Source organism: Myotis yumanensis, unplaced genomic scaffold (assembly GCF_028538775.1).
Source record: "Myotis yumanensis isolate MYYU_CA2020_CCGP unplaced genomic scaffold, mMyoYum1.0.hap1 SCAF_2, whole genome shotgun sequence".
NCBI lineage: Eukaryota > Metazoa > Chordata > Mammalia > Chiroptera > Vespertilionidae > Myotis > Myotis yumanensis.
In genome coordinates, this window is record NW_027223753.1 from 215400682 (window position 1) to 215426237 (window position 25556).

A 25556-nucleotide genomic window follows, 5' to 3' on the forward strand; every position below is an offset into this window, starting at 1 on the left:
GCACACTAGAGGAATATGTGATGCTAACGAGTAAGATAAATGAAAGTTATGTTTCTGTTGTTCTGGAACTTACTATATTAAATGGCCTTACATTGAATAGTCACTGGGCCAAAGATTTCCGTTCCTTAAAATAATGACCATCCCACACACCCCCACTCCCAACCCACCTATTACTCACCCCCTGAAGATAGTGGCAGGGGAAAGCCTCCAATAAGAATCCTAAGTGTAGATCAGTAAATAATAAAAGTTACGCTCTCTTGGAGGCAGGAGAGAATGAAAAAATTTTTTGAGATTCAGAAGTCGTTGGGAGCCACTATTCTAGACAGACACATGTTTGAAACCACTTTTTGCACAGATAGGCAGCGATTTGACATCTGCAAGCAAAAGCCTTTTTTTTTTTTTTTTGCTTCTGCCTAAAGCCTATGTCAAAAAAAAAAACCTTTCACTCTCAGGTTGTGTGAGCTATAAAGATTATGCCCCAGGCGTGTAAACGCAGTTGAGTATGTCTTAATGCTCATAGGAATCTAATTGTCATAATTAGGAGAGGATTAAGGTGGCCTCCCAGCCCTCCTTCCCCTCAGCTGAGGCTGGGGTCCCCTTTATGATGCCACTGTGACCACGTGGCCAGTCTCTGTGAAGCCCTCCAGTAGGGACCATGCAACCCCATGCGTTTTCCTACGTGTAGATTACATACCAAAAGGAGATATAGAAGCTCTTACAACATGTATCAGCTAGAAATGCTTCCTCCGGCCAGCCAGGCGTGAACCCATCTCGTGTCTCCCGTGACCATCTCGTGATCCTCGTGGCCCATCTCTGCTCAATGCTTAAGCAACGTGTCCTTAGAGTGGACGGGACTCTAGAGACCGTTGCCTCCACCGTGTGGAGAGTCTCCGAGAAGCAGAGCCGCCCTCGCTAGTTAGGAGAACATCTTCACCGCCTGCGAAGGGTGGCATTTAAGCCAAACTCCATCTAGTGGCTTCGATTTGCTGACCATATTTTTTAAACAAATATTTGGGCACAGGGTTGATATGTGGGTAGTATGAAAAGTCTCACAGGTTAGTGAGAACACTATTAAAACTTAACATTGCCCTGGCTGGGTGGGTCAGTTGGTTAGAGTGTCATCCTGATAATCCAAGGTTGCAGTTCAATCCCAGGTCAGGGCACGTACAAAAAGCAACCAATGAAGGCATAAGTATGTGGAACAAGAAATCCATGGTTCTCTCTCTCTCTCTCTCTCCCTCTCTCCCTCCCCTCCCTCCCCGCCCCCCCACCCCACCCCCCCACCCCCCCCCCCCCCCCGCCTCTCTTCCCCTCTTCCTTTCTCTCTAAAGTCAATCAATTTAAAAAAACACCTTAACATCTAAGTCATCTCCTCAGTGTAACTGAAGATTTCTCCCTCCAGCTATATCATGCTGCAGTGCGCCAGTCCTGGCAGAGCGATGAGCTCTGGGGCCACATTTGGGAGTTGATTTATCTGTTGTTCTGTAGCCTGGCTGCTTGGCATTGCCTATGCTTTCCTTAAAACAAAATGAGGGTGGGTCAGAGATCTTATAACTGAACCCTGAACCGGAAGTGGCCACAGTATTACAAAGTTTGTGTCGGGGACAGTAGAAATTTGAGTATATAAAGAGTTGGACTTTCGGGAATTCAGTTGTCCACAGAGTAACAGAGGGATTGGATGAGAGAAAGGAAGGAAGCCGTTCGGCGGTGGCCCGGTGGCCGTAGCCCAGGCCTGAGGCATTACACTTAGCACATCAGTTGTGCTAACACCCTCAGAACATAAAATGAGCGGAAGCTAGGATCCCAAAAGAAAAGGGAAGGTTTATGTCCCTAACGTCATGCAGAGGAGGGAATGGTGACGGACTCTCAGGTACCCAGATGACTGAAGAAGGGCACAGCAAATCTCATTTTGGAGAAAGATGAGTCCAGTTTTATGCCTCTTGAATGTGAGGTTGACCTGATACTCAGAACACTTTTGGTCTGAAGGTGTAGATAAGGAATGACCTGTAGAGGTTTTATTTACAATTATTAATAGATGAGCTCCTTAGGGGATTAAGTGTAGCAGGAGAGCAAGTAGAGTTCATGTTGCTGTTATAACTATGATGATGCCACTGGAAATGTCTTCCCATCGATTCTTTTTAGAATTCCTTAAAAGATCAGTACTTTACTAACTGCTTTTTTTAAGTGTTATTTATAGCAAATGTTTCATTTATTCAAAGTCCCCTGCTTTGTACCAAAAATTATTAAAAATAGGTGTCTTAATTTTTGTTTCTCCAGATTTTCCAATAGGTTTTATGTGGACCATTATAAATGTATAAAGTATTACAAACATAATCCTCAATTTGTAGACTTATATTCAACATATTTAAAATCTAATGTACCTGGAAAAATTAACCTATTTAAAACTGTACATTATTATGCTTTTTATAGGTCATATCAGCCTACTTAAAATATATATATATATATATATATATATATATATATTATTTCAGAGAGAAAGGGAGAGGGAGAGAGAGAGAGAAACATCAATGATGAGAGAGAATCATCAATTGGCTGCCTCCTGCACATCCCACACTGAGGATTGATCCCGCAACCCGGGCATGTGCCCTGATGGGAAATCAAACCATGACCTGCTGGTTTACAAGTTGACCCTCAACCACTGAGCCATGCTGGCCGGGTCAGCCTACATTTTTAAACAGGTTTATTTTCATTTAAAAGTTTTATGTACACTTCTTTGATAAAGGAAAGTTAAGAATAGAACATAGGAGCGAGAGATGTGACTATGGAGAAAGGGTCATACAAGTGCCATGTTGCTGACTTTGAAAATGGGAGAAGGGGGAATCATTCTAAAGAACACTGAGGCACGGACATACTCCCAGGAACAAGCTGGAATTACAACTGAAATACGGAAAAACTTCCCAAATAATCAATGGAAAACTCACAGGAGAGAACCCTGATACCCAAGCACTGAAGGTGGAGACGCATAGAGACTGGTGGGAGGGGCAGAGGCACAAAAGGGCTGGCCCGGCACCCACAGACGGCAACTGAAGTCCCGGAGAGATATCTCAGCTGTGGGGGTGCCACTGAGAACTCTGGGATCTAATCCCGAAATGGGGCTCTCCAGCAGAGAGCACCAAACTGAGGAGGGTACCCACATAACATCTAGCTGTGAAGAGCAGTGGGGTGCTGTCTGCCACGGAGTGGCAGCTGAAAGTTCAGGCACCCTCTTAAAGGGCCAATGCACAAAATTCCCTCTGGAGCCACCCACCTTGTGCTCTGGCAGAGGGAGGGTGAAGTGGACTGGAGCTGTGAGAGCAGAACCAGGACTGGGGACTCAGGGGATAGAGCTCAGAAGGCAGACACCCCAAGTTTCCTGGGATGAGTCATTCTCTCACACAGTGGAGGACATCTTTCCCACATAGACATCTGCCTTGCCTGGGGGGAAGACAGTCGACACACCCTATTGCAGTGGTTCTCAACCTTCTGGCCCTTTAAATACAGTTCCTCATGTGGTGACCCAACCATAAAATTATTTTCGTTGCTACTTCATAACTGTAATGTTGCTACTGTTCTGAATCGTAATGTAAATATCTGATATGCAGGATGGTCTTAGGCGACCCCTGTGAAAGGGTCATTCGACCACCAAAGGGGTCGAGACCCACAGGTTGAGAACCGCTGCCCTATTGGCAAACACCTTGCCCTAAGGCCACTTAAGAGATTAAATGTAGCCTCCAGGCAGAAGCAACTGCCCCATCCTGTTGAAAAAAACTCACCACACCTGAGGACGATTGCCTGGGGGGAATCCTGGAGGCTTTGAGTCTTTGCCTGATCCAATTAGTCAGAAACAGCCTTTAACACTATCCTGCACTAGAGATTGAGAGGTATAGAGAATCTACCTAAAACAAAGTCATAAACCCAACAGACAACCAAAATGAGGAAACAAAGAAACAACCCCCAAATGAAAGAACTAGCGAATTCTCCAGAAGAAGAGATAAATGAAACAGAGTTCAGAGTAATGATGTTAAAAATGCTCAACAGTATGAAAAAAGATATAGTAACTATGAAAAAATAATAGTCTGAGATAAAAAATAACATAATACAAATAAAGAACACATTGGAAGGAATACACAGCAGATTAGGGGAAGCCGAGGATCAAATCAGTGAATTAGAAGACAGAACTGAAAGTATCACTCAATTAGAGAACTAAAAAGAAAAAAAAAACAATTAAAAAACAGGAGGACAGCTTAAGGGAGCGGTGGGACAATGTGAAACATAACAATATTAGAATAGTAGGTGTGCCAGAAGAGGCAGAAAGGGAGAAAAGAATAGAGAAGGTGTTTGAAGAAATAATGGTAGAAAACTTCCCTAACCTGATAAAGGAAAAAGTCACACAGGTTCAGAAGGCACAGAGAACCCCAAACAAGAAGAACCCAAACAGACCCACACCCAGACACATCACACATAATTAAAATGCCAATAATTAAAGACAAAGAGAGAATTTTAAAGGCAGCAAGAGAAAACTGTTACCTACAAAGAAGTTCCCATAAGGCTGACACCTGATTTCTCATCAGAAACTCTACAGGCCAGAAGAGAATGGCATGAAGTTCTCAAGATAATGGAAAGCAAGGATCTGAGACCAAGATTACTATATCCAGCAAGACGGTCATTCAAATAGACAGGTCAAATAGGTAAAGAGCTTCCCAGACAAAAAAAAGGCTAAAGGAGTTCATCATCACTAAGCCAGCATTACAAGAAATGCTAAAAGGATTGCTGTAAAGGGACTGCTGAGAAGAAACAGAGAGAAACCTAGCCGTACAGAATTAAAATGGCTATAAATAAGTACCTCTCAATAATAACCCTAAATGTAAATGGATTAAATGCTCCAATCAAAAGATGTAGGTTAGTTGAATGGATACAAAAACATGACCCAACTATATGCTGTCTACAAGAGACCCACCTCAAAAAAAAAGACATGGTGAAAGTGAAGGGATGGAAAAAATTTTCCATGCAAATGGAAAATAAAAAAAAAAGCTGGAGTAGCAATACTCATATCTGACAAAATAGACTTTAAAAGCATCATGCTAAGTGAAATAACCCAGGCGGAGAAAGATAAATATCATATGATCTCACTCATTTTTGGAATATAATGAACAACATAAACTGATGAACAAAAATAGAGACAGAAGGGAAAAAAATATACTAGAAGTATAATAGAACTAATCCTGTTATTTGCAGATTTTTAATATTTCCTACAACTTTTATGATATCATACTATGTTAGTACAGTTGTGGTAATACCATTATACTTAAAATCTTTTTATCCTTGAAATATTAATGTTTATTGCATGTAATATTATATATAAGATCATTTTTCTTGAATAATTGGTGTTTATTGCGTGTAACATCATATTCAAAATCGTTTTTCTTTTTTTTCTTTTTTTTTTAAATATATTTTATTGATTTTTTACAGAGAGAAAGGGAGAGAGATAGAGAGTTAGAAACATCAATGAGAGAGAAACATTGATCAGCTGCCTCCTGCACATCTCCTACTGGGGATGTGCCCACAACCCAGGTACATGCCCTTGACCGGAATTGAACCTGGGACCTTTCAGTCCCCAGGCCAACGCTCTATCCACTGAGCCAAACCGGTTTCAGCCAAAATCGTCTTTCTTGAGAAAAAAGAGAGTACAGCATATAATTTTGAAGTTAATGACATTCATTCTTGGAAATGGCATGATAAGTGCTATATTTTAACTTATATTTTTATTTTATAAGGTGCTCAGCTAATTTATTTCCTGTGTGCAAGTTTATTTACATTCAATAAAACAATTTTGACATAATAGACTTAAGTGTTCCATTTAATCTAGACCAGTGATGGCGAACCTTTTGAGCTCAGTGTGTCAGCATTTTGAAAAACCCTAACTTAACTCTGGTGCCATGTCACATATATAAAGTTTTTAATATTTGCAACCATAGTAAAACAAAGATTTATATTTTTGATATTTATCTTATATATTTAAATGCCATTTAACAAAGAAAAATCAACCAAAAAAATGAGTTCGTGTGTCACCTCTGACACGCGTGTCATAGGTTCGCCATCACTGGTCTAGATCAATGCCTGAGACACGACTTGGGCCTTGAATACCATCCATTCTACCATTTTCTTAGTGTCAAGAACTCAGTATTCCTTTTTTGGGTTTGTAAAATAAGATTTCCTCAATTTTCTTGCTACTTTTGTAAAAACACTTCTCTTTCTTCCCTTTGTAATTTTGAGGATATTTTTGTTCCCACTTGGTTCCTTATTGGACCAACTAAGCATTATTTTTTTCTGCCAGCCAGGCCAATTTTAGCCCAAAATTTAGAGGAATGAGTTAGGGTCATCTGACTAAAAACACTGGTGATGTTATGTGTATAATACTTGCTGTAGTGCAGTTTTCTGCCCAGGCCTTTGGAATTGGGGTGCTGTGGTTTGAGGTCCACATGACTGCTGCTCTGGGAGACAGCGCATGTTCTAAGATGCAGTGGGCAGAGGAAACAGTGGCTTCCCAGATTACAGAAGATGTTTTGAAATCAAGGTGTTGCCATGTAAAAGTTCTGTTTCTCAAAAGGCGACTCCAGTAGCTCCAGACTGAGCAGGAGCAAGGATTTCAGTATTTAGTGATAATGGATATTGATTCTCTCAAGCAATAGCTGGGAAAACCCACTAGTGAGTGAGTGAGTCAGGCAAGGTTCTGTTAGTATGTAATGAAATCTAGAAGCAGGGAACAGATGGGGTAGATTGAGTGTCACTGGGGGAGTCTCTGGAGAGGGGGCAGGGTTGAGCTTGCTTCACTCCGCAGAATCTGCAGAGTAAGTACAGCGCAGAATCGGCGAACCAGCAGAGCCTGGAAGCCCTGAGACGAGTGGCCATATGGTGTGAAGTCAGAGTGACTGGATCAGACAGGGTGTGCGCTGGGAAATGGGGCGTCAGGCGGACAGGGGCAGCGGGTCATGCCTCTTAGACAGCCTTGGGAGCTGGGCTTCGAGGGTCGGTTTACTGTCAAAGGGAATGAACGCCTGGCTGCTGGATCTGTGCTCCCCTGCAGACACCCCCACACACACTGACATGCACACACAGCCCTTCTGGCTCCTCTGTTTTCATATACCCCGTTGGTACGTGCTACACACATGACTAGAGGTGCCTTGAGTGTGTGTTCATTTCTCTCGGCTCCAGAATCTGGTTACCGTGTTCTAGGAAGCAGGAGCACTGCCGACTTACTCAGTAAAAACCCCGCAGAGGCTCCGTTAGACCCTCTGAGGTTTAACGTCAGGCGGGCTCCTGGCAGGGCCTTTACATTCGCCCTGGACCTCACGCTCACCCTTCATGCTCTGGTCACCAGCTTGAAATTTTGGTAATTTCTGGGCAAGGTTCCCCACGTCTTCATCTGCACTGGGCTCTGCAAATCATGTATCAGTTTTATCAGCAAGGACTTCATAAATGACCACCCTAAGCTAAAGGATATAGGAGTCTAGTTTCAAGTGGAAAGTCTAATGTTAGGAGCTCAATAGAGAGCCGTTAAGTATAATGGATAAGAGAAATTTCTTTGGAGTTGGTAGCATCTGGTTTGTCCCAGACCTGGCCCAGCTGGTGCTATAAGGCCCTAGGGATGTGCCTTCTCTTCTGTAAGAATCCGTTTCCTCCTCCATAAAATAAATGTAGTAACATTTTCACCTGGTACAAGTAGGCACAAGAATAATTTGTAAAAGCCCCAAACTGAAAAAATGAAATGTCTATAGTGGAATTAATCAATAGTAATGAATGAATATAATAGTAATATTTCATAGCAATAAGAACGAATGAACTACAGCTACCAGCAACAATGTGGGTGAAACAAACGCGGTCATAAAGGAATGTAATTCCTTTTATATAAAGTGAGACAGACCAAACGAGCCTGTGCTGCTAGGGGCTAGTGAGTGTCCCCAGGAAGGGAGGTGGTGAGTAGCAGGGGCACGGAAGCTTCTGGGTGCTAGTGCTGCTTCCGCGTGACTGCGAATACTCCGCAGAGGTCAGCAGGCTGTGCAGTAGGGCCTCTGCACGTCCCGTGTGCGTTGTGCTCTCCTATAAATTTACACTTAATAGTCTTGCCCTGGCCAGTTTGGCTCAGTGGATAGAGCGTCAGCCTGCAGACCGAAGGGTCTGGGTTGGATTCTGGTCAAGGGCCAGTACCTCAGTTTCAGGCTCCATCCCAGCCGGGCCCTGGTCAGGGCACGAGAGACAACCAATCGATGTGTTTTTCTCACATCAATATTTCTCTCCCTCTTTCCCTCTCTCTCCTACTCTCTCTAAAATCAGTGAAAAAATATCCTCGGGTGAGGATTTGAAAAAGAAAATCGTCCTTCCCTGGTCAGTGTGGCTCATTGATTGAGCGCCATCCTGTGCCCCAAAAGGTCACCGGTGTGATTCCTGGTCAGGACCCATGCCAGCCAATCAGCTGATGTTTCTCTCTCCCTACCTCTCTCCTTCCTCTGTCTCTAAAATAAAAATAATAAAATAGTCTTTCATAAAATTATTATGAAAATTAAACAACCGGAATCCTTAGATGTGCTTCAAGAATCCACAGACTACAGATTTAAATACTTCCATTAAATGGTTGTAAACTGTCACAGAAGAATCAAGGGCACAGTTTTGATGTCTAGATGGACTTTTTCTTTTATTTATTTTTTAATCCTTACCCAAGGGTATGTATGTTTTTATTGATTTGAGAGAGAGGGAAACATCAATGTGAGAGGGAAACGTTGGTGGGTTGTCTCCCATAGGCCTGGACCAGGGATCAAACTTGCAACCTAGGGATGTGCCCTGACCCAGAATCAACCCCCAACCTTTTGGTGGAGGGGACAATGCTTCAACAACTGAGCCACCAGCGAGGGCCCACTTTTCCCTTCCGAATGGTCTTTTTTAAGACTTTGAACGCCTTTCAAATGACACCTTTGGTAATTAAAATTGAGCTCTCTGAACCTCTTCCGTTTCCCCCCACCCCTCCCCCCAAGTACATCTAATCATTTTTATTGAATAGCAAAGTGAAATTAAACACATGCTCACCTTCATGTGGAAAACTGACCTGTAAACCCCTTCTCTGCTAAGATGGCATATTCACTTCTGGATCACTTTCAAGCACTATTACCTAAATTTCTTTGTTTGAAAACTACATTTATAGTTGTCATTTTATCCTTTGCCAGCACTATTTTTTAATTTTTGCTTTCGTTTGGTATTGATAACATTTTGTTGGTTTGTTTATTTCATGTATATATTTTTCTTTTTTTGTTTTGCTTTAGGTGACTATGAAAGGCTTATATTTTCAACAGAGTTCCACAAATGAAAAAATAACATTTGTATTTCAAGAACGGGTGAGAAAAATTGTTTAATCATTAAACGAAACAAGATAAGTATATTTACCCAGTTTAAATGATCTTTTAGTGAAACTTAAACGAAACTCTAGAAATTACTTTCCTTTAATCATATGTTACAGTGCTGGCCCATATTGTAGTATAACTATATTTTTTAAAGAGTTGCTAAAAAGAGTTTTTAGTCCCCTGGGTGGTGGTATAAAAGATATTAGGAAAACAATACCTTAATAGCCTTATATGTTGCAAAATTAACTCAATTTATTTTGAATACCACAATAAAGTAAATTTCCAGATTGTAGTCATATTTCAGAAAATACATTCTCTCAAACTGTGAAATAAAAGAGGTGGAAAACGCTGTTTTCCACACTAATTTCTGAGCTTTGCAAAGTCACCCTATTCACTAAGCTTTAAATGGTTTCTAGTTTTTTACCACTTTAAGCATAGAGAGTGGAATTTTCATATATTGGAGATTGTTTGAAAGGTCTGTCGCAAGCCAAAATCATTCCAGTGGTAGAAGCAAGCTGTCTGAGATTTTGACTCTTGACTTAAATGATTTTGGAGTTAGTGAAAGATGACAGAGGAAAACTGGATTGTGTTCATGGTTCTGAAATCCTTATTATACTATGGAATATACAAGTATGGCATACAAATAGCTCTTAGTTTTCATCCCTAAAGTTAGATTTGGGGCCTGTTTAATTTTGTTCAGTTGTGTATGAAAATGTTCACATCATAAAGGCATGGGCTCAAATGAATGTGTAATATTTTGTTATCATTGGTTCTAGGAAAATCTTCCTGTTGCAGAGGATAACTATGTGAAACTTCAAGTTAAAGCTTGTGCTCTGAGCCACATAAATACAAAGGTATTGGTGCTTTTATTTGGGCTAAAAGTCAAATGAGAATTCATCGTCTATTTAGTTTACTAATATAATGACAACTGACTTCTGAGTGCCAAGAAATTATTGTCATCCTTAGAAGAATAGACTAGCTAGGAGAAAAGTTTATGTGAATTTGTATGTTTCCATATTAAGATATTAGTCTAATTCAGTGGTTCTCAACCTTCCCAATGCCGCAACCCTTTAATACAGTTCCTCACGTTGTGGTGACCCCCAACTTCATTGTTACAAATTGAACATAATTAAAGCATAGTGATTAATCACAAAAACAATATGTAATTATATATGTGTTTTCTGATGGTCTTAGGCGACCCCTGTGAAAGGGTTGTTTCGACCCCCAAAGGGGTCTCGACCCACAGGTTGCAAACCTCTGGTCTAATTGAAGTTATGAATTTTACATTATTATTGGAAAATAACTTATAAGCTCCTTTACATTGTGAAAGGCTGAGAATTTATAATTACTAAGGCCTATAATCAAGGAAGAAAATGCTTTTATAAATATAGTAAAAATATAGAAATTGAATCAACTAATTTATTAGCTGTCTATTCTATAGGTATTTCTAGTTAACATCTTTAGATAGAGTTCATATTCTTATCATTTTTCTTTGTCTTTCTCTCCTGCATACACATCCCCAGCCTCTCACTACCCCTAGTCATCTTCCATTATTGACCATGAAATACATGGTCAGTTTTCAAATGTAAGCTGTGGTTGAATGTGCTATGATAGATATAGCGGGGCCATTTACTCTGCTTTGTAAAAATCAATACCAAAGTTTTATTGGACCTTTAAATGATTGGATAATAATGTCACCATAATTTCTAGGAATCTAAAAGTTTTCTGCAGTGAAGCCACATGTAGGGAAATTACAGAACAAAGTCATATGCTTCCCTTGGCTGCTCTGTTCCCTGAGCACGACTGGGGAAGGGAAGCTGCTCCATAGCCCTCTGAGCAGGAACAGGAGAACTGCTCCTTGTCTGCGGGGCTCTGTGCTCAGCCCTTCCACGCTGTCCTTTTTAAACTGAAAAATGCATGACAGTCCCAGTCTGGGAACAGGAAAGAAAAGGACAAACCGGGCTTCTCTCACAACCTCTGCTGAGCCTCTTTGGGAGATGGAGGCCTCGGTGCAGTAATGCAGGAAAAGATATAAAAGATAGAGCACGTGGAAAAGAGGGAAAAATCCGAAGCTAGGAAATTATCTCATGTCTAATAGAAATAGTAAAGTAAATTCAATGGAATATTGCACAACTACTAAACATCACGGTTATGAAAATGTGTAGTGATGTACGAAACGCTCATGGTAGGTGACGGAAGCAGGAGGCAGTGGCTATAACCATGATTATAGCTCTGTACAAGGTGCATAAAAGAAACCATGTGAAAAGAAATCATGTAAAACATCCAGTATTTCTGTGAGTGTCATGTTGTCATCTTAGCAAAAGTACAAAGTTCCACATTGAAAGATTTTTCTGGCAATCAGGTAGGAGAGCTTATATAGGAGATCTAAATACTGAAAGATAAAAAATATGTACAAGAGAATTACTTCAATTTCTTTTTACTTATTATTCCTAAAATACTATGATACCTACAAATATGTTCCATGGCTCTGGTATTATTATCTATAATAATAAAAGCTTAATATGCTAATTAGACCAGACGTCCTTCCGGAGGTCCTTCCGGATGACTTTCTGGATGAAGCCGGGGCTGTGAGGGAAGCCGGGTCCCGAGAGCCTGCCAGCGGCCAGGGGGAAGCCGGTGCCGGCAGCCAGGGGAAGGAAGGCCTACTCTTGCACAAATTTTGTGCATCGAGCCTCTAGTAAAAGTATAAATGGCAGGAACTTAAACTACAGGCTTATCTGTATATACTCTATCACTTCAAAAGTCAAGTGCTCGGTTTGGCCAGAATATTAACAAAACACTAAGCTCTCAAAAATAAACGATTTATCTTTTTAAAAAATTCCAAATTGAAAATAAATGGCAATTTTCCTAAGTATATCTATCCATCACCTCTTCCCACCTGCTTCTTAACCCAAGACCTGTGAGAAACACCCAGGGGGCATTAAAGGCTGTGGGAAGGAGAGCCCTTGTTCTCAGTAGCCTCACCCCTCATTCCCAGCTCCCTCCCCCAGCTCCCTCACCCCATCGAATGAGCTGACTGGTAAATTTGGGACATATTTTCCCTTCATACTTGGCAGAAGAAAGGTGTTAAACAAAGTATGTTAATGGTGATTGGAATAATGATACTCATACCTAATTCCTACATAACAACCAATTCTTACTCTAACGAGAAACCTATCTTGTGAAGTTATTTGTTTTGGCTTTATTCCAAATATTAAATCCTATTTGCTTTTTTTGTGGTTTGATTTGTGCTCTTGCTTCCCTCTGGTGTAAGAAGCCAGGATTTACTTTTGACAATAAATGGCCTTTGTCATGATTCAGCTTCTGGCAGAAATGAAGATGGAGAAGGATTTCTTTCCCGTTGGGAGAGAAATTGCTGGAATCGTGTTAGATGGTAAGTTTTCAGATATAAATACCTGTATCTGTTTTCTAAGGTAAAAAAATTACATGGCAGCTAATTGGGAACTGGCACATAAAATCATACACTCGTCTTCAAATAGGAAATGTAATTATACAGAAATGTTTCCCTTTTTAAATTAAAAAGAAAAATAGAACTTAACTGGTGTTTTATAATTAAAGAGCTTATTATACTTCAGTAAATATTTAGGGATTATGTATTTCAATCTATCAGCAATCATACTGAATAGAATGACCAACGTTGTTTACAAACCAGCATAAATTACTTCTGTACATTGGCTTTTGGCCCAAATTTACATAACAGTAATTACATTGACATTAAATTTTAAAGTTTGTGTAAAATTGAGCATTTAAAAGGTAAGCATTTTGCTCATCTAAAAATAAGTTCTGCCCTGGCTGGGGTGGCTTAGTGGTTGAGCATTGACCTATGAACCAGGAGGTCAGGGTTCGATTCCAGGTCAGGGTTCGATTCCGGGTCAGGGCACAAGCCTGGGTTGCAGGCTCGATCCCGAGTGGGGGGCGTGCAGGAGGCAGCCGGTCAGTGATTCTTTCTCATCACTGATGTTTCTTTTTTTTTTTTTTTAATATATTTTATTGATTTTTTACAGAGAGGAAGGGAGAGAGATAGAGAGTCAGAAACATCGATGAGAGAGAAACATCGACCAGCTGCCTCCTGCACACTCCCCACTGGGGATGCGCCCGCAACCAAGGCACATGCCCCCGACCAGAATCGAACCCGGGACCTTTCAGTCCGCAGGCCGACGCTCCATCCACTGAGCCAAACCGGTTTCGGCAATCACTGATGTTTCTATCTCTCTCCCTCTCCCTTCCTCTCTGAAATCAATAAAATATTTTTTAAAATAAATTAATTAATTAATAAAAATGGGTTCTGGGAAGAAATAACCAGTCAGATTTTATGATTGCCTTAACTCAAAAAATTGTTAAGTTTTATGTAGTAAGTAATGGTATTAACATGCAGGACAGGAAGCTAAGGACTTGAAATAATGTGGGTCTAAGTAGACCAGCCATTCACATTCGCTGCTAATGGGTAGTTCGTGATCAGTGAGTGTATGGCTGCTCTTTCTGCATGTGCGTGAATGAGCATGGAATACAGTGGGTTAGACTATTTGAGTTTTGCCTGTAATTCTAACCCATAATATATTTGATTCTTTCTCAATGTAATCTAACAGCTAAATCATAATTTCATTCCCTCTCCTTTCTTCTACTCACACTGTAGGAAAATAAAAATAAGAATTATAATGGCCAGAAGATGAATAATCATTGATTTATTCATTTATTCCATATTTAACGAGCACTTGCTAAGTACTTGGTATCTGAAGATGAATAAGATAGAGTCCCTACCCTCAAAGGGTTCATAATCTAGCCCTGGCCTGTGTGCTCAGTGGTTAGCGCATCGGCCTGTGCACCAGTCCCTCCTCCCCCTTGCCCCCCCTCCCCTGCCAGGTTGGGCACGCGCTGGAGGCAACTGATCGATGTGCCTCTCTCACATCATCTCTCTCTCTCTCTCCCTCCCTCCCTCTCCCCCCCCCCACCCCCCTCACTTCCACTCTCTCTAAAATATCAATGGGGAAAATATCCTCTAATCTTTTTCTGGATTGCCAAAAAGGAAGTGTTCACAATGTAGGGGAGAGACGGATGCGCACGAGTGGAGCGCCGTGAAGGTCTGAGGAGGGGCCAGCCCAGCGAGAAGCAGGGGAGGCTCCTGGGAGTGAGCGGGAAGTGCGGGCGGCAGGGGGTGGCTCAGGGAGGGGCCCTGAGCGCAGGCAGAGGCGAGTCATGTCAGGTGCTAAGGACGAAAGAAAAGGAAAGAATGGCAGAGTTTGGCGTTGGGGTAAGATACTTGGCACAGAAACATTTTGTCAAGAAAATCCTTGGAGCAGAAGAGTAAAAGGTAGCGACCCTGATACTTCGATGATGATATGGATGCTGACTCCTCCGGCCCTGGCGGGTGGCTCAGTGGGTTGAGCATGGTCCCATACACCTAGAGGTGGCAGGTGCAACTCCCAGTCAGGGCACAGACCAAGGTTCCGGGTTCAACCCCCAGTTGGGGTGAGTACAGGAGACAACCGATTGATGCTTCTCTCACATCAATGTTTTTTCTCTCTCTCTAAAATCAATAAACATATCCTCAGATGAGGATTAAAAAGAAATGGGGGAGCCCTAACCAGTTTGGCTCAGTGGATAGTGTCGGCCTGTGGACTAAAGGGGCCCAGGTTCGATTCCGGTCAAAGGCATGTACCACTCTCTATCCCTCTCCCTTTCTTTCTGTAGAAAATCAATAAAATATATTTTTTTAAAAAAGAAAAGAAATGGGGGAAAAATGAGGCATGAGGGTAGGCAAGGGCCAGACCTAGGCAGAGCCTCCTATGTCAGCCTGGTTGTACGGGAGGTTGTTAGAGCAGCCACGTGAAGGGTAGACTGCAGGCACCCCGGGCTGGAGGTGGTAGGGCTGGTTGGGTTGTAGACCAATAGCCAACAGACGACGGAGTCCATGACCGAGGCTTTGGTGGCAAAGGTGAAGACGTACATATACAAGAAATACTGAGTAGTCCGCATGGCTTAATGATTGACTGGAACAGGGGAATTAAAAGCAGCAAGAGCCAGGAGTGACGCCCAGGCTCTGGCTAAGCCATGAATCGGTGCCACCAACTGATAAGGGGAGAGGATTTTATTAGGAGGAAGACGGACAGTTTAGATTTATGGTTGTTGGGCTCAAGGTACGTAAGTGATATCCCCTGGAGATATCTAGTGAGCGGTACTCTGACTTAAGCTCAAAGGTGAGACTGTGCAGGAAGTGCACGTATTTGGGAGTTGTCAGCATGTAGTTATATTTGAAGTAATAAAGCTGATGAACTCACCGGGGGGAGTAGCAGTGGAGAGGGGACGTATGCATAAGCATGGAACCCTTGGGAATGCTCATTCGGGGGACAGTCAAGAGGAGTGTGAAGGAAGCCAAGGAAAAAGGACCAGAGCGGTCCCAGGAGGAGGAGGGTCAGGAGCAGAAGGAAAAGTACGGTGGCCCAGCAGGCACAGCTACTGCAGGAGGATGGCCAGGGGGGAGCCAAGAAACTGGAACAAGGGGGCCGGCCGCGGGAACATCAGACGGAGCTCCCAGAGCCGCCAGCGTCCACGGCAGATGTCAGATCCCGCCTCCCTCGCGGCTCAGCCGTTTGCTCAGCTGTGAGCCTGGAAGGAGGTCTAGCCTGATGCTGTGAAGATGAAGGTGATGTCAGAGAATGCTGCACGCAGTGGGCATTCGTGGCGTTTCCTCTCATAACTGTTTGAACAAAAATATTCTAAAGAGCTGGCTGACAGTAGCGGCTTTCTCTCTGCATGTGCCGGAAGTGTCACTCATTTCTGTACAGTCCCAGAACGTTCTGGGCACCACCAGGAGTTCATTTCCATCATTCCAAATCAAAGCAACTTCCGATGTGACTCTTACCACAACTTCCCGTGTGTGTCTGAGATTCTGGAACTGAAATAACGGTGGGAACTTGGGCTAAGGGTGGGAAGCCATGTAACCATCACAGGAGCTGCAAAGCGGACTGTTTTCCTTTATTCCTTAACCCTAATAGACATTCCTCTCTGTGCTGTCAACAGCCATATGGCCCCAATTTTGTAGAAAATTTTGTAAAGAATCTGTATTTTAAAAAAATTTTGTTGATTGAATTGAGAGAGAGAGAAACATCAATTTGTTGTGCCACTTACTTATGCATTCATTGGCTGGGTCTTGTCTGTGCCCTGACCAGGAATCAGACCTCAAACCTTGGCATATTGGAATGATGCTCTAACCAGCAGAGCCACCGGCCGGGATGAGAATCCAGATTTGAAATGTTCTATCCAACAGTCTCTATAGACCATCAAAATGTCCTACACGTTCTTTTCCCTGAGTTAGCAACTGTTTATAAACCCATGGGTCTTTTTATTTTAATAGTTAAATAAGGATGATATTTAATAACCTCATGATATTAATTATTAATTTTCTCTATGCTTTAGTTGGAAGTAAGGTATCATTTTTTCAACCTGATGATGAAGTCGTCGGTAAGTTGTCTATTTTACTATCATCTCTTTTTTCTCTGTACAGTTATTAATGTTTACTGTGACCTAGCTTCATATACAAGTATTTTCCTGATTTTTGGAATTTGCTCTCAAAAGTCCATTGATGAAGGGAATTGGGAGTTTGATCTCAACAGCAGAGCATTGGGAACGTTTCCGTATTTGGCTGTAGAACAATATGAGATAAAAAGAAGGCCATAGTTGTTACTGTGCTTGGCGCAGCCCTTGGCTGACAGACCTGTAGACTCTGGAGAAAGGTCATAGGTCATCTGCACGACCAGCCTGGCTCTATAGAAGCTCCCTCTGCACCTCAACTGGATTGTATGGGACCTCTCCCTTACTGCGCTTAGAAAGCTAGAATTCACTGGGAACATTTCATTTACTATTATTTTAAAATCCATAGTTAATACTATTTTACATACACACACACACACACACACACACACACACACACTTTACATATATCCTAGACCAGTGGTCGGCAAACTGCGGCTCAAGAGCCACATGTGGCTCTTTGGCCCCTTGAATGTGGCTCTTCCACAAAATACCACGTGTGGGCGCACATACAGTGCGATTGAACCTTCATGGCCCATGCGCAGAAGTCGGTATTTTGTGGAAGAGCTGCACTCAAGGGGCCAAAGAGGCGCATGTGGCTCGCGAGCCGCAGTTTGCCGACCACTGTCCTAGACCATCACACAAACATAAAGTATGACTTTCATACTAGTTTTTAAAATGACCATTTCTCCATAGAAAATATTCATAGAAAGATATGCATGTAAGCCTAGAAAATGGTTAACTTTATGGCAAGCTTGAGGCTATTAAGAATTGATTTGTCGGAATGTTTTTGTTAGCTTCTTACGATATTGCCTTTGACATGTATTTTCTTGAAGAATTAATTTTTTTTTCTGTCTGTCTTATCTTTTTTTATCTGGCCAAGAGGTCAGTGACACTGCATTACTCAAGATTCTTTTTGTAAGAGACCAAAAATAAAACAGACGAGCTTAAGTAGAAGTGGGGTTTCGTTGGGAGCACTGGGTGTCTTCCAGACCAGCGGTCTCCCACCTTTGGGACCTCACGCACCACCAGGGGTCCGGGGCCACCGGTGGGCGACGCGGCTCCACCCCAGCCGTGGAAGGCAGCTGCGCATCAGGGACAATCTCAGTGAGGGACCCAGGTGCCCCCCAGGCGGACCTGCCTCTATATCAGCATCGTCTCTCCCACCCTCAGAGGTGCAAGAAAAGGAGAGAAGGAAAGAACAAGAGCACAGGAGACGTGCTGGCGTGAGAGAAGGAGCACCCCTCCCTCTCACATTCCCGAAGCCTGTCCCTTCCCTGCGCTAGTCACTCCGGCGCCTTCCCCACAGCCCACCGAAGGGGATGAGACTAACGCCGCCGCTCCTTACCATGAAGCCACTCACTCGGAGATGCTTCCCTCAGTGTCGCCGTTTGCAGAATCTCTGTGTTTATATTTATTTTAGTTGAAATATTGTTTCCTTTCAGGGATCCTACCCCTGGATTCTGAAGACCCTGGACTCTGTGAGGTTGTGCGGGTGCATGAGCACTACTTGGGTATGTGCAGCTCAGGCCGGGGGTCAGTCATCCTCACGTCGCTGGTGTGTGTAGCAGCATCGCCATTTCTGTGCATCTACTGTTGGCTGGTCACGTGACTACCTCGAGTTTATAATTTCGTATCGTAAAATTTATGCTCACACTAAACAGTATAGAGACCTTTCAGTTTCATTCACACAGCTCCTGGTTAGAGGTTTGAAAAGAAGTTTCTCTCTCTAAAATTATATTCCCAGTAAAAAAAATTATATTTTTTATGCTTGGTTATTAATTGAAATTGGAAAAGTTCATTTAAAATTAATTTTAGCCCTGGCCAGCTAGCTATAGGTTAGAGTGTCATCCCAATAGACCAAAGTTGCAGGTTCGATCTCCAGTCAGGGCACATAGGAGAATCAACCAATGAATATATAAATAAGTGGAACAACAAATCGATGTCTCCCTCAAAAATCAACAAATAAAATTTCTTTTTAAATCTAGAAAATCCATGTAGAGTCTGAGACAGGAAAGAACCAAGAACACTTGTCTTTGGTTTCTATTGCTAATATATTTTGATAAGTGTTCCGTTTAAGTGAAATGTTAATTTTTAATTTTTCTTATATTAATTTACTTGAATATTTAAATTAAAATAAATATAAACACAGACATACTGCATGAAGCCATTGTGAAAAGTCACGGCATCTCCTTAGCAATCAGGGAAAAGCAAATTAAAACCACTTAGAGATGTCATTATGCACCACAGGACGGACAGTTATAAAATCTCACCATTCTGAGGGTCAGCAAGGATGTGCAGCAATGGGACCTTTTATGCACATAAAAGCATAAATTGGTACAAATGCATAGAAAATAATTTAGCGTTATCTAACAATGCAATTTCAGAGCCGTTGCGATCTTAAATATAATTGTATTACTGTTAGTATTTTTTTAAGGACCACTTGTGTGGTTTTTTTTTTAATGAAAATGGTAATCCCAATGATTAAGATGGAACGTGTTCCCCAAAATTCCATGTAAGTAAGTTGTGTGTAAACTAAACAAGCACTAATGGAGGAACCTGGGTGCCCCCAGGATGGCCTGTCTCTTTATGAACCATGGAATGTCTGACGTTCAAACTGTTAGCAATGTGGTCTCAGACAAATTAATTATAGTCACGCACCACTTAGGGGGAGGCAACCTGAGAAATGAGGCAAGTTCGCTGTCAGGCGAACATCCTCGAGGCTCTGACACACACCTGGCTGTGTGGTAGGAGCAGCCACTGCTCCTGGGCTACGAGCCTGTACAACACATCACTTCACAAAACATGAGATCACATCAAGCACAAGATAACATGATGCAATCAAGAGACGTGGTAAGCACGAGGTGTACGAGGCTGCTGCAGGTATCCATAGCGTACTGCTTTACAGCACATTTTTTAAAAAATATAATTGATTTTTACAGAGAGGAAGGAAGAGGGATAGAGAGAAACATTGATGAGAGAGAAACATCGATCAGCTGCCTCCTGCACACCTCCCACTGGGGATGTGCCGCAACCAAGGTACATGCCCTTGACCGGAATCGAACCTGGGACCCTTGAGTCTGCAGGCCGACGCTCTATCCACTGAGCCAAACCGGTTAGGGCGAAATTTTTTTTTTTATCCGTAGAAAGAGTTCACTCTAAAATAACAATTAAAAAATAGTAAATACCTAAACCAACATAGTTGTTTGTTACCATTATCCAGTGTGCTGTACTGTACATATTGTATGTGCTGTACTTTTTCTTCTATCTTTTGGATTTTAAATACAGAGCAGGAATCTGGGTCTGTCAAAATCTGGCTAAAAGGATGCACAGTCATCCTTTTAGCCAGATTTAAACCACATACCATATATGCACCCATTTAAAGTGTAGGAGTCTGTGGTTTTTAATATATTTAAAGAGTTATACAACTATCATCGAAGTCTAGTGTGTTTTTTTTTTAATCCTCACCTGAGGATATTTTTTCCACTGATTTTTAGAGAGGTAGAGAGAGAGAGAGAGACAGAGAGGGAGAGGGAGAGAGAGACAGAGAGGGAGAGGGAGAGAGAGAGAGAGGGAGAGAGAGAGAGAGAGAGAGACATCGACATGAGAGAGTTCCATCAATTGGTTGCCTCCCACACGAACCCCCTACCAGGGCCAAAGATCAAACCGAGGTATATGCCCTTGACTGGGAATCAGACCTGAGACCCTTAGGTCCGTGTGTCAGTGCTCTAACCACTAAGCAACCGGCCAGGGCTACGCTGTACTCTTATATGCCTGGCAGTGTGCTAGGTTTGTTTACACCAGCGTCACCACAAACGTGAGGAATGGGTTTTGTAAGAGGTCACTACGCAGCAGGAATTTTTCAGCTCCGTTATGATTGTATGTGATTATATGTGATCCCACCGTCATATATGTGACCCATTGGTGACAAACATCGTTATGTAGCACATGATTAATTACATGCTAATTAGCTTATGTTTTGCTGTTTCAATGCCTTGCTTGTCTGTTGTAACATTTTCAACATGTATATTTGGATGCTTGGCTTCCCCACTAGATGGCACTAGTTGTTGGTAAAAGCAATGGGGACGTTGCCAGAGGAAAAATATTTGAAAGAGCTGGTAGAGGCTATGAAAAGTGTTATAAAATGGGTTTTTAGGTAAAGTGAGAAAGGATTGATTGCACTGTGAAAAGATCATATTCAGTGTACAGAATAAAGACAAAATAAACATTCAATAATGAAACAGGAGCAGCTTGATGGTCAGCTCAATAGAGCTCTCTGGCCAGGTTGCTCACTTGGGTAGTGTCTCCTAACCAATGCAAAGGCTGCAGGTTCGATCCCCTGGTCAGGGCACGTATAAGGATCAACCAGTGAATGCATAAATAAGTGGAACAACAAATCCATGTTTCTCTCTCTCTCTCAAAATCAATACATTTTTTAAAATTTTAAATTAAATTGTATTAGAAGTTTGCATTTGTTCCCAATGCAGTGGAAAGCCATTGATGACTTCCAAGCAGAGAAGTGTTAGGATGTTATTTATGTTTTAAAAGATCATTCTGATACGTTTCTATTTTTCAAAGACACTTAAAAAGATTGAAAAGAGAAGCCAGAGTTGAAAATAATATTTATAATGCATAAACAAATAATTCATCTAGAATACACAAAAAACTTCTATAATCAATGAGAAAAAGACAATACAAAGAAAAATTGATGAAACACTTGAACAAATGGCCAAGAAACAGCAAGATGCTCGCCTTCATCAGTATTGGGGAAAAGCAAATTAAAATCCGAGGAGAACCTCTCCACACCCACTTGGTGGTAGAAATGGGACTCATGCCAAGGCTCCCAGGATGGTGACAGCACCACACTGTAGCACATGACTGATGACGTGCTCATTAGCTTAGTATGTTTGGCTGTTTTAATGCCTTTTCACAGCACAAGCAATCCTTCCTCACTTTACCTAGTGCACAGCTGTGGGAGAGATCACACAGGCCCTTGGGCGGGTGTGGTGAAGTGGCAGGTGCCCGGGACCTGAGGGTTCTGTTCCTAAGAGAACAGCCTAGAGCAGTGGTTCTCAACCTTCTGGCCCTTTAAATACAGCTCCTCATGTTGTGACCCAACCACAAAATTATTTTCGTTGCTACTTCATAACTGTAATGTTGCTACTGTTATGAATCGTCATGTAAATATCTGATATGCAGGATGGTCTTAGGCGACCCCTGTGAAAGAGTTATTCTACCGCCAAAGGGGTCTCGACCCACAGGTTGAGAACCGCTGGCCTAGAGGAAGTGGGCACCAGTGTAACCCTATCTTTCCCACAAGAGCACTGTTTATCGCTGCCCCCAGCTGGACCCCACACAGATGCTCCTCGACTGGAGAACAGATAACCAGAGTAGGAGTGGGTTAAAAATAATGTCGAGCATAAAAAGCAAGACAGAAAACAATGCATATGGATATGACTGCATCTAGGTAAAGCTTAAAACCAGGCAGAAATGAGTTATCTTATTTAGGAATGAATCCTGGAGGACTAACCTATGGAAGCAAATAAGAAATTAAGTTAGGATGGTGGTGACCTCTGATGTCAATCATATCAATTTAAACAGAGAAGTGACCTCTGGTGGGAGACGAGGCTGTGGGCGAGGGGCTTACGCCTGGGCGGGAATGGAGGCAGGACAACGGCGAGGTAGGAGTGGAGGCCAGGACCAGGGCCCAGGGGAATGGCCAGACCCAGGAGCCAAGACCAGCGGGACTTGCTAACGGATTGCTTCCTGTTCTTTGTGATAGTTCACAAGCCGGAAAAAGTGTCGTGGACAGAAGCCGCTGGGACCGTTCGGGACGGAGTGCGAGCCTACACCGCTCTGCATTACCTTTCGCGGCTCGCTCCCGGGAAGTGGGTGCTGATCATGGACGGAGCAAGCGTAGGTGCTAACAGTTTGCTCAGAAACAGGCCAAAGCACAGCAGATGTAGGAACGGGCCCTCCATTTACTAACAGAAGTCTTTGCCAGTAGCTTAGTCACTGATTTTTATATTTTTTACCAAATTCCTATTTTGTGAAAATAAGCAGCTTTTATCAATAAGAGATAAAAGTCAGACTTGCTGTGTTTCTTACTTTGAATGTGCTAGTAATTACAAAAGCAAACAGATATTTTCATGCCAGTCACACAAAGCCTGAAATAGCTCATGAAGTCTTTGAAGCCATACCTCAGAACTCCCTACCAACTTCATATCATATCCCTCACATTTACACTTATGTTAACAAGGTGTTGCATTTATAGATGCAAATATGTGCTACTTTAAACATTTTACCTGCATCATCAAAAAAATAATTCTATACTAAAAACAAATACATAAAAACATATTATAATCTGCCCTGGCCGGGTGGCTCAGTTGGTTGGAACATCATCCCATACACCAAAATGTTGTGGGTTCGATTCCTGGTTAGGGCACATACCTAGATTTCAGGTTTGATCCCCAGTCAGAGGCGTACAGGAGGCAACCGATGGATAGTTCTCACATCCATGTTTCTCTCTCTCTCTCTCTCCCTTCCTCCTTCCCTCTCCCTCCTCCCTCTCTTTCTCTAAAATCAATAAGAACATATCCTTCAGGTGAGGATTAAAACATGTATGCATACATATAAATTCTAAAAATGTTACAAAACCTGGGTGCTTTCACAGTCTTACTTTCTATCTGGCTGTTGCTGAAGTGCTTCTCTTTGAAAAAAGCCAGAACTGTCCTCAGCAGCGGCTTCAGCCTGGTGTTAACACTGGGACAGCAGAACTTCCCGGAACTTGCCCCCCAGGTCAGCAAAAGAAAGGACGGAGGGTTGAAGTGCCGTGACCCTCCCGAGTGCTCACTGGACTTGCAGGAGCCCCTGAAAGGCCCTTTTTCTCACCCCAAAGCTGCTTTCTAACTCAGCTCCGTCCTGGAAAGCATTTGCTCTGGTGAGACTGGGTGAGAGCAGGGGGCCCGGGCGGCTCTCTACCCCCTTCTGAGGAAGGAAGTCCATCAGCTGTTTGTTCCTACTTAGCTTCTCCGTATTGTTTTTCCTTCTGCTGTCAGATAACATTTAAAAATATACTGAAGTACCACTAACGTCTTACACTTTATTGAACAGCCTATAAGACAGTTTAGAGGTGGCCTCTGCCCTCTGTGTGTGAGCCTACTGTGTGTTTTTCCACAGGCGCTTGGGACAATAGCTATTCAGTTAGCGCACCACAGAGGAGCCAGAGTGATCTCCACAGCGTGCAGCCCGGAAGACAAGCAGTACCTGGAAGGACTCCGGCCTGCTCTCGGTGGGTAACCCCACTCAACACAGACTTTCAAACCAAACCTGGAAGGCGCAGCACCTTTTAAAATGCACTTAGTATCTGTGCTAAGTCTAAGTTTACTTAAGTAATAGCTTTAATGAATTGTTTTGTTTTGTTTTTAATATGTTTTATTGATTTTTTACAGAGAGGAAGGGAGAAGGATAGAGAGCCAGAAATATCAATGAGTGAGAGAGAAACATCGATCAGCTGCCTCCTGCACACTCCCTACTGGGTATGTGCCCGCAACCCAGGTACATGCCCTTGGCCGGAATCGAACCTGGGACCCTTGAGTCCGCAGGCCGACGCTCTATCCACTGAGCCAAACCGGTTTCGGCTAATTATTTTGTTTTTGAAACTTATTTTTTCAATGTTTTTTTTTCTTCTTTGCCCTATTGTTATCAACTTAGCCAAGTTTGAATGAGGTGAACTTTGAAACAATTTAGAAATACCTGGCACCTCTTTGGTTTCAGTCAATAAATCAGTGTATTTTGCATCCTGGGTATGTTTCTCCGCCTCTTACCCAGTGGTTTACCTCTTAAGTCGTCTGCTTTCTGTGATAGTGTAGGGAGGAGGTGGCCACTTGTACAGAAGCGCACATCAGGTAGAGGTTATGATGAATAGGGCACGGAGGAGACTCGGAGCCCTTGGAAAGAGTGAACCCTTCTGGACAGCAGTGGAGAAAGGAAATAGATTGAAAAGGAAAAGGAGGAAGATGGAGATGGAATGGAATAGGCTGGAGTCACAGAGTGAACAGATGAAGAGAAAGAGGATGAACGGAGTGGAACTGAGGAGCCGCAGGCAGGCAGGCAGTGGTTGTTGGGTGTTAGCATGGGTAACATCACTGAGTCCTCAGCAGCCCTATGGCGAACCGGAAACAGCAGGTTGGGAGGTGCAGGGAGTTCTGTAATTGAGAAAGAAGAAAACAGCCCCTAATGGAGAAGTGTCATGTCGCCCAAATAGACTTTTGTGCTGTTTAGCTCTAAACTCTGTTAAATCTGAACATACTTAGAAATTACTTAATCTTTCAGATCATGTCTTAATGTATATGTCCCTCTGGTTTTATAGGTTCTCAGTTCTGGCAATATAAGGTACAGAGAACAGTCTCCTGTGTAAATAGACTAGCCTTGGGACACGCTAGCCGCAAAATGCTTATATTTTATTTTATTGAATATGCCATCCCTTCATTTAAATGGATCCTCACCAATATCAGGTTAGATGAGAAAAAAGTATAATTTGGATTCAGTAATTGTTTGAACCAGTTAATTCATTTCAGAGGACAGATGTTTGCTCTTGCTGTCCCTCTGCCTTGTGTT

The 25556-nt window shown here is 42.5% G+C and overlaps 1 protein-coding gene across 3 annotated transcripts in view; it reads left to right on the forward strand.

Moving 5' to 3' along the window:
• The window catches only part of CRYZL1 (crystallin zeta like 1), a 35634-nt gene that overhangs the window by 2529 nt on the left and 7549 nt on the right, over positions 1-25556 (forward strand). For all 3 annotated transcript variants that reach the window (XM_070407252.1, XM_070407251.1, XM_070407253.1), the window contains exons 2-8: positions 9312-9383; positions 10166-10243; positions 12711-12783; positions 16824-16868; positions 18383-18451; positions 22720-22853; positions 24117-24228. In XM_070407252.1, coding sequence (XP_070263353.1) covers positions 9318-9383; positions 10166-10243; positions 12711-12783; positions 16824-16868; positions 18383-18451; positions 22720-22853; positions 24117-24228 — 577 coding nt within the window. In that variant the 5' untranslated portion in view covers positions 9312-9317. The remainder of the gene's footprint in view (positions 1-9311; positions 9384-10165; positions 10244-12710; positions 12784-16823; positions 16869-18382; positions 18452-22719; positions 22854-24116; positions 24229-25556) is intronic.